Here is a 10,051-nt window from a genome sequence, read left to right as displayed (position 1 = left end):
GCCCCCCTCGCCCCCCCCACCCCCGCACCATCGGCTTCAAAGCGGCCGGTGCCCGGCAACTCGCAGAGGTGCAAAAAGTGGGCGCGGGGCCGGCAGAGCCGCGGCGGCGCCCCCGGGCATCGCCCCGGCCGGGCCCGGCACGTCGGGGCGTGAGGCGCGACCCCTGCGCGGCGGCAGCGCCGAGCGGAGCCCGGGCACAGCCCCGGCACAGCCCCGCCGGCCCGACCCACCGCCCTATAAAAGCCGCCTCCAGAGCGAGGAGAAACTCCGCGGGAGGAGAACACGTTGGCGCGGTGTTGCTCGCTGAGGTACCGGCATGACATCCGTCCTGGGCAGCGGCAGAGCGTCGGGAGGGCCGAGCGGGCAGCTGAGATGCAAGTCCAAGAGGAGGAGGAGGAGGAGATCAAAGAGGAAAGGTAAGAAAGATGTAATTTTCTTGTTGTTTTCTTTTCCCGCTCTGTCCGCCTGCCATCTGCACAGCCCCGGCTGCTCGCAGCTCTATTGTCAGCGCTCGCCGGCACCGGCCCTGCGCTGCCCCGACGGCCGCGGCGGGCCGGGCGGTGCCGTGCTCGGGGCCAGCCGGGGACGGCAGCGGCCACCCCGGCCGCGCGGCCGGGCACAGCTCGCCGCCGTCCCTGCCTTGTGCCGGCCCGGGGCTGAACCCACGGGGGTGCGGCGGGGGGGGCTCGGCAGGCCCCGTCCGGGGCAGTGCAGGGCTGGTGCGGCGGGGCCGTCCCGGGGCTCCGGCCTGCCCCGGCCGGGCGCGGTGCCCGCCGCGGCCCGGAGCCCGCCCGAGCCCGCGGGCAGCAGGTGCCGCTGCCCGGGCGGAGCGCGGCGCGGAGCCCCCCGGTGCTGTCGCGCCCTCCAAACTACCGCTTCTCTCCTTTTCTAGACGAGGTCCACCAAGTTTTTCTGTCTCGGTGCTGTTCCCCGGTAAGCGAGCCCTGGTTAGGAAGGCGCTAACTGCCGTAAGCAGGAAAAGTGAAGGTACAGGATGTCATTGCGAACAGGGAATATGCCCTAGATAACAGCTCTTCGCAAGGCTGTCTTGCTTTCTCCTGTAGAGGGGATGACACACTACCGCTTGATTTTTGATGTTTTGCGTGAAAAAGACGAAGTTAACTGGCTGTGAGCACTTTAAAGTAAAATAAACTGATACGAGGAGCAGAGTGCCAGAGATGCCCAGCTGCAAGGCATTCAACTGCAGAGATGCGAAGTCCGAGTGTTTATCCAAGCATTAAATATAATCTAACATGTAATTATGATCTCTATGTGGTACTCACACAAGTTTTACTCAGCTAGCACTCAAGCTGATGCTTTGGATATACTGTTTCTCCTTCAGATTCTAGAAAACCTAATTTGTAGGTGCCATTAGCTAAGTGTCTCTTAATTATTGATTATGTTGAAGTTCGTAAGTGCAGTATTTGATAACTTTTTAGGAAGATGTCGAAAGCAGCTTTTGCATAGTGCCTGTTAAAACCAGGCCAAATGCTGAATGCAAGGCTGTGTCATTTGATTGTCATTTGTCACTGTTTTTACTTTCATCTGTTGACTATGTATATTCAAAATCATAGTAACAAATAGTGACCTGCACACAAATAGAAACAACAGATGTGCGGATATATCAGGACTTCTGGTAGGTGTGCAACCTCAACTTATTACTCTCGGTTTTTAGCAGGTTATAACCTGGTGAGAAAGGCTGCCTTTTACTTGGCATTACAGGATAAATTTTAAAACTCTCAGAAAGGACCGCCTGCATACTCAGTACCCTTTACATTTCCCTGTAATCAAGTTGTGCTCTGTGGACTCTTTTATGCTGATTTGTCCTAGAAAAACTGTTTTTCTATGGAATTGCAAACTTAGCCTAGCTTTAGTGACCTGTACCTGGCCAGGAGAAAAGAGTAAACCATTAATCTATGCAGTGGAGAAAAGGTACTTGGTTTAATTTTGTTTTCAAGAGCAGGCGAAAGTTAGGGTCTTTCAATAAGACTTTTCTGATGCGTCCTTTTTTGCTTTGTTTTGCCAAAACAAGGTGGAAGTTGAACGTGTTAAAATAAACAAACATGAAAATTTGCTCAACAATAACTTGGTAGCTGCCAGCTATTTGCAGAATGCACAGCTGGAGGTGGATCGCATTCTAGAAAGTGCTTAACTGGCCAACATCAATAGGATGTGCACTTGAAGTGTTAATTTTTATGCTTTCAAATGTGCTATTTGTAACCACTTTTCAGATAATGTCGGTGGTTAGTATACTAATTACAGATTTGTGTCTGTATGATTTTGGTTTTCCTTTCTTTGTAATCACAGTATACATTCAAAAAAATACACATTCTATAAAATCATGCTGGCCAAAAAATTCCTGTAACTTAAAGCCTGCCCTGTATAAGATCCTGTTTGGGTTTTACTATTATGGTATTTTATTTCTATTTAGTGACCATCTTTTTTTCTTTTATTTTTATGGTATCTCATAAGGAGGTGTTGTTTTACGAACAGACTATTCAGGAAAATAGTCCAGAAAATATTTATTAGGCTATTAAACTACTATTTTTTTAAATGAAAATTATTGTCAGCTCCACTGTTTTGCAGGTTTGATTTGTTTAATAGATTGTGAGAAAGTCTTTGCAGAGAGTTAGACCAAAGACACTTGCTTTGAACTATTCTCCAGCACCTATCTTGTTGTTTATAGCAGGAATGCTTTTAGTAGCCACTTTAAAGTGTGTAACTGCACAGATACGTTTACACATCCATACACTGGGATACCTGTGAACGCGAGGAGGCAAAAAAAATTCACTATAGTCTTAAATTTAAATTGAGTATGAGACAAAGTAAGGAAGTGAATTTATCTGTCATATCCCCAGTCCTTAAGGAAATGGACTCAACAAATTATTTATATAACTTACTAGCTTTTATTACACATGTTACATAGAATTGTGCTTAAAACCAGGTTGAGACATTGCCTAATAGAGTATCTAGGAATATACAGCAGCAGAAACAGTTATTATTCTCTATTTAGCAGTGGTGCTTATCTCCTCTGTTTTACTTTCCATGTTTTCAGTCATCTTTTTGCTCTGGTTGGTGTGAATTATAAAAATGTGTGTGGGTGGGTAGAGCACTTCACTCCATACCTGGATGCTCTGTTTTAGGAGTTTCCTGGGGGCAGAAAGCAAGTTCAAGCAAGGAAAGAAAACCGCATTCTCTGAATATCTGAATTTCCATGTGCATTTGGCCTAAAAAAGAAAATAAATAAAATAAAAAACACATTAAGAGTCAGAGAGCGAATATCCATATATGCAAATCAAGCACTGAAAAGTGTAGGACACTGAAAATTATTCCTGTGTACAATATTATCGTCCAGTAAGTAATTTGCATGCATCTTATTTTCGTGCTTATGAAATCCAGCAACCCTTTCAGTAAGAAGATCCTGCCTTAACAATAAATGTCTATGAAGTAAATATCATATTGCAAACCTAGACTTAGAGTGGTTTTATTCAGTTTTACACTCTGTGCAGAATGTGTGTTAGAAAGTTAAAATGTGGGTACTTAGACCTATTTGTTAAATTAGGATAGGTAGAAATATTTTCATTGTCATTTAAAACAGTCTGATAACTCTCAGCAGGAAGTAACTATCTTAATTTTTCAAAGATCTAATTAAAAATAAATATGGATGCTTGACAGATTTTCTGCATACTAATTTCATGTGGCAGCAGTAGTAGATATTTTATATTTCTCTCTATTTGCTTGGTTTTGAGTTGTTATGGTTTTTTTTTAATCGGTGTGTATAAAATGACCAGAGGAGAGAAAATTATGCCAATTGATTTAGAGAAACCCGTTTAAAATTTTTTGGGGTTTATATGCGGTTACCGTGTTTGCGGGTTCTTGTGTTTTCTCAGGCCTCTGGAATATGGCAGAGTACTGGCAGAACTCAGCACAGCTTGTGCCCATCTCATAGCCTGTGGTATAGATTTTGAAAAGAATGCTTGTTTTCCCAGATAAGTCATTACACGTAGACCAAACAAAAGGAGAGTTGCCATTTACTGATAATACTAAGAAGGCCACACTTCAGCAGCCTCCAGCAACTTCCTAGCAATCAACACACAGAAAGTGAGTATGAAATAGGGGATTGGATAGATAACCCTTCTAAGCTATTTTCCAGTGTAAGACAACAATTAAGACCCCTTATTTGCAATGCTATTTATAGGGCTACTGAGTGAAGTTAATTACTGGAAGCAGGAGGGCATCAGGTATCCCTGATGTGGTAGAAAGCCGTGGCCAGAGTTGCTCTGATACAATGGGGCATGAAATAAAAGTTGACAGAATAAACTAAATAAGGGCAGCAAGTGGGTGAGAGAGGCAAAATGATTGTGAAATGAAATTCCATGAAAAATTAATGAAATAGAAAGATTGTGCTGAAGATGAAGGGAGGAAACCAGCTTGGTTCTTCATCATCCTGCAATGCCAAAGTAATAAATGAGCGTGTTTCATCTCGGCGAGGTTCAGGGACACAACTCCTTCCCCACAAAAGGATTGTGTTGTGCTTCACGACGTGTTCTGCTTATCTCGTGCCCTGACAGCTCGAGAGGAAGGGAATGGATTTGGTGATAAAATTAAATTGATTAAACCTTTATCCATCATCTAATTTGGTAGCTTTCTTTTTTCTTTTCTTTTTTACTATTACCTCCAATTTCTAGTGATCCGTGTAATGACAGCAATTTGAGATAGCATCAAGGACATTAGCTACGATGACTGAACTTAAATTTAGAATAAAAATATGGGATCCATGAGTCCATATCTAAATAGCAGACGATTAGGTTATAGCACAGTTGTAACTTCCTAGCAACAGCATGTAATTGTGAGGACAATAGAATGGTGTATTTTACTTTCAAAGAGAACAGCATGTAATTGTGAGGACAATAGAATGGTGTATTTTACTTTCAAAGAGAACAAAATACTTCAACTTTATCTTGAAGTATTAATTATGTAAGTGGAAAAAGCACTGGTATGAATATTGACCACGTCTTACATGAGCAATAACGTATATTGTAATTTTTACCTTTCTGACCACAGATATTTTCAGAGGTTTTGCTTTCCTCAGTGGCAATACACAGACATATAAAGCTAGTGGCAAGGAATCCTACTGTTGGAAATCACGTCATATTGCTTAAAATTTTGTAGGTTCTCCTTGGTGAGTTGCGTAGGAAAATTCTCCCATAAGGTGAGAGCTTTGCATACAAGTTCCACTTTAAGTGGTATTAATGGAGTTTTGAAAAATACTTAAAGGCAGCCCTTTCTGAAGTGATAACCTAAAATGGAAAATGCTGCACTAAAAATTAAAGGTTAGATGAAATTGCCTTGTGAAGTACCAAGTTACTAAAGGTCTGTGCAAACTGTATTCTTAGGCTCCTTTAATGCCTTATAGGTTAGTCTCAAAAAAGTGAACATGAGGATATCTGTCTGATCTCTGTTAATTGTACTACTTTTGAATTACTGCTGGCCAATATTGTATAGGTTTTGTGAGTAGTAATGAACGTGAATTGATCCCTGTGTTTACAGCTAACTATCTCTACAACCTTTCAGGCAGTTTACCGTTTTTTCCATGTAAGTGATTAGTTATCCAGACAAAAAAGGCTGATATGCATCAGCAGATAGATCATTCTCAAGGCATCTGTGAAGAACTTGACGTCTGCTGTATAAACCAGCTTGTTTTGCCTGCAAATTATGCAAGTTTCAATAGTAAAACGAAGCGCTTACCTTTCTGCTGTGGCTGACCTTTTTCCCCGCTGTATGAATTTGAAACGAAGCAGCCAACCCGGAGGAGTTTTAACAGCATATTGTGATATATAACATATTAAAAAGACTGCTTTGTTAACTGGCGGAAGCAGCTTGTCAACCCATACTAACAGGCAACCCTCCCTGAGTCATAAAATAGCCAAATTTAATGCCTTAACAGAAAGCATTAAATGGATGGAGTTATTGTCGTTCAATCAGTCTCAAATTTCTTGCTTCTTACAGCAGATTTGAAATATGAGGATGTATTTTTGGACCCTGAATTAACAATACACACTCCAGACTAAGGACTGGACATTGCCATGGCTGGTTTAATGAAAATCTCTGCTAAGCAAAGCGTGATAACAAGGGAAGCACGGAGCAGGGCACAGTGCGTAAAGAGCAGGACGGCTAATATTGAAGATATTACCGTGACATTAATAAATGGAAGGTGTATTTTCACTAGGTATATTCTCTTTTGTTCTGGCTGTTCTAACTCCCAAATGTGTACTAGAAATAGTGAGGTTTCAGAGACATATGGCAAAAGGGATTAGAGGTGTGTAAAATTTTGGTAGAAGAAAATTGATAAGATTTATGTTGTTCACTTCAGAGATAAACATAAGAAAATATACAGTAAAATCATATTAAAGAAGAAAGATTATAAAGAAGGTAAACAGGCTACTCTAATTTATTCCTGATTTTTTTTATTTACTGAGACAGAGGCCTTTAAAGAAGGAAAATTTCAGCATTTTTAATAGGAGTGGAAGGACTTTTTCTGTTGAGACTGTATGTAGCTGGCCTGGGAATTTTGTTCATTCAAGGTATGGAAAAACAAAACTTATTTGTAGGGAGTTTGAGGTATTTGATTAGCTGAGCTGAGACTTGCGCTACTAAGTTTGATGCTCAATTCAGTGACTGTAGGCTTTGGCTTTGGGTAGGATACATTAAGAAGGATTTCATTTTTTTTTAATATGAGATATGAATCCTCTTTTCCAGGAAATTATCTGACTCCTGACTTGCTTGGATTAGGTGGAAAGGTGATTTGTAGGCAGTTTAATCGCTGCTGCTCACTGTGAGGCTTTTTGCACTCTGGCGTTTCCCCAGCGGAGGCTGTGGCGTGGCAGCGGTTCAGGAGGCGCCTTTCTGCTCGGCTCCGCGGCGGTGGCGATGCACATCCCTCTGCCCTGTGCTCCCAGAGCCAGCAGCACAGCTGGGAGGGAGGCAGGCACATTTCCCCGGAATTTTCCTGACAGCTTTTTAAGTTGCCTTCCTCTCTGTTCCCACTCAACGGCCTTTGTGGTATATGTAAAAATAGACCGAAATTGAGGCTGATTCCTAGTCTCTTACTTTGATTCTGTACTGAGGTTAGGATGATTACAATAAAATCAACTCACCCCACCCATTTCTTATTCTCTTGAAAAAAAGAAACAAAAGGGTGAAATAAAAGGGGGTGAAAACAAATTTTACAAACACAAGATGATTTGTTAAGCAGAAAAACTCCACAGGTACTGTCATGACTGCCAGTGCATCGTCATCAGAGGAATATTGTGTCATAAGGGATTACCCCTGCAAGCTAATCTTTGTTTTTGAAAGTGCTTTTGTGCTGGGTTCGGATTTGGTCTCAGTGCTAAACCAACTACTGAGTCTGATTTTGGAGCCGTGCCACTTGTGAGTGCTGTTTCTGAAACCTGCACTGTGTGCTGGTGGCATTTTTTGTGCGAGTCTGGAATGAGGAACGAGCAATAAGTAGATCTCAGCAAAATACTTTATAAAGTGTGACTTTTTTACCCCATTTTTTGTTCCTTGCAAGAGAAATGGTGCTCAGAATTATTAATAAAATCACCTTTCTCCAAATGCTAATGAAACATCAGCGTGAAGAGTCAAAGCTGCTGGGAAGTGTGGGAAGAAATAAGTAGAATTTGACAGATATTTTATCTCCATCTTCTTAGGGATTTGCACACAACTGATTTTATGCAATTGCTTGCTTCTTGCCACTTCTCAGAGACTGTGAAATGGCTATTTATTCCTTAAATATTTATTCCTTTAACAAATGTAAAATGATGGCTTTCAAGCCAACTGTAATAATGTGTTACCTTTGTATAAGGCCTAATTCTGCTGTCCCTATTCAGAGTAAAATTGAAATTGAAACTTCTCAGTATCAGTCAGGGTTGCAGAACTGTGTTTCTATGTACATATGTGTTTGTGCCTTAATATATAACTACATATATACATTTTTGTGTGAAATATAGTTGTGTAGCTGTATGAAGTGAATGACTGTAATAAACTCCAGGTTATATGAGACAAAGGGTCTTAAAGCCTGTAGAGTTCAAATTATATTAAGAATTTTTATATTCCATTGAAGTATTTTGTTTAGTGATGTAAAAATAAAATACTCTTATATAATTTGTGTTTATTTGCATTCATCCATCCAGACTGTATGAGTTAGTAATTTTAAAAATGTATGTATAAAAATTAAAAATGTATGTATAAAAAAGTATTTGTGTGTGGTCTTTCTCTATGCAGTAACAGTCGTCTTATAGACAAATCACAAAGGCACAACTGCAGAAGGATTATGTTTTTGTTGTTGTTGTTTTTAGAGTGAGAAATAAAGAAGTGAAAGACACTTCTTATAAGCCAGACTTTTTGGAATATTTCTGTGTTTCATTTGCGTAGGTATGTTTTTTGAGTAGCTAAGTAATTCAACATGGTGAAGTCAGGTGTGTATGCAGGAACCCATAACACTCGTGTCAGGAAACCCCAAACCTTTACCAAAAAGGTGGATTTGTTGTTAAGTTTCTTTGTGTGCTGATCTTTCTCCGGCTGAATCCTACAGCAGGACTAACAGAGCAGAAGCCAACTTTGAGCTCATGCTCTACATTGCATCCATGCCAGCAGCCCTGCTGCAAACCACCAGACAAAATGCCCAGGGCTTCCTGAACAAAACTTACCCAAAATTAACTTTCATTAGCTGATTTCCAGGTTGTAATTTCCCTCCTTCTTGTCAATCATGAATTGCTATTTACATGTCCATATAAATGGGGATTTTGGGAAGCAGGCTGCAGTGGTCGGCAGTGCCTCATTGTTGAGCAGCGCAGTAATTAAAGTGGAGCTCAGCTCTTGCTGCTTGTGGATTTAGGAGTTTAAAAGAAACAGTACAAAAAGAGAATGTTCTTTAATACCACTGACAGCAGGTTTCCTCCACTTGCAACTGCTTCAAAGATTATTGATTGACCTGTGTTTATAATTTATTTATACTAAAGCATCTGATGCATGTCTGTTGTAAAATCTGTTGTTTCTAAAATCAAGATACTTGACTTGTTTGCAATTCATGTTTATAATGATCAGTTTTTACAGTTGTGTAACAGAGAATTGCTTTAACTGGTGCTGTGCCCACAAAGAGGACTTTTTGTGCCTTTAACTGGAATCCATAAGCACAAGACATTTGATGCTGTGGTTTTCTGGTTGGGTTTTGGTTTTTGGTTTTTTGTTTTTTTTTTTTTTTTAATAAAACTGTTTGACTGTGCAAATTCTTTAAATTTTCTACACAAGAAGAGGCAATACACAAGAGTGTTCAAGAATAAATGTGAAGCATTTCAGTTCTGCCAGAACAAGTCAAAAGTTATCTTTCCAGGTTGACTTGTACCCTCTTATATTCTTTTAAAAGAAGACTCTATCTCTGCGTTAATTTTGTTAAAAAAAAAAAAAAAAAAGAGAGAACTTTGAAATCTTTTCATGCTACATCACAAAGTGTAAACTGCAAGGTAAAAATGGGCAGTAAGTTACTAACAGGACCAGTTACCAGGAGATGGTTATTAGGTGTCAAAAAACCCTGGGAATTTAAAAATATATACAGTTTTTTAATAGTCAGAAATGAAATAGTCTTCTGCAGTTAGAAGTCTGGTTTGTAACAGAAGTAGTTTAACAGAGCACTGCTTTATAGATTGGTTAACCCAGGCACATTTTTAAGCAAGTGATACATTCTGGTTAAATGTGGTAAGAAGCCATAGACAAAGATGTTTTGACAGATTTTCCTGAAAGCTAACACCGAATTCCTTATTAAATTTGTGCTTTTATGATGTAAGGCACATTGGACTATTTTTCCCTAACAACTGTAAGATCATCCTTCTCTTCAGACAGCAAGGATTCTTATTGCCCAGAGTTAATAAAAATGTATCCATGTAATCATGCCAGGTACATTCTCAAACTACTTATGGAAAGTTATTAACTCTGACAGGCAGACAGGCCAAATTCACCCGGTTTACGGGAGGGAAACTGAGTCAGAGCAGTT

General features: G+C 40.4%; 1 protein-coding gene across 1 annotated transcript in view; it reads left to right on the top strand.

Annotated features, from left to right (window-relative positions):
• Nucleotides 1–74: 74 nt before the first annotated feature.
• Nucleotides 75–10,051, top strand: part of ADARB2 (adenosine deaminase RNA specific B2 (inactive)) — a 306,178-nt gene continuing 296,201 nt past the window's right edge. Inside the window, exon 1 of the mRNA XM_054642603.2 lies at nt 75–416. Coding sequence (XP_054498578.1) covers nt 317–416 — 100 coding nt within the window. The 5' untranslated portion in view covers nt 75–316. The remainder of the gene's footprint in view (nt 417–10,051) is intronic.

This window comes from Agelaius phoeniceus, chromosome 1 (genome assembly GCF_051311805.1).
Source record: "Agelaius phoeniceus isolate bAgePho1 chromosome 1, bAgePho1.hap1, whole genome shotgun sequence".
Classification (NCBI taxonomy): domain Eukaryota; kingdom Metazoa; phylum Chordata; class Aves; order Passeriformes; family Icteridae; genus Agelaius; species Agelaius phoeniceus.
This window is presented reverse-complemented; position numbering and strand designations above follow the sequence as displayed.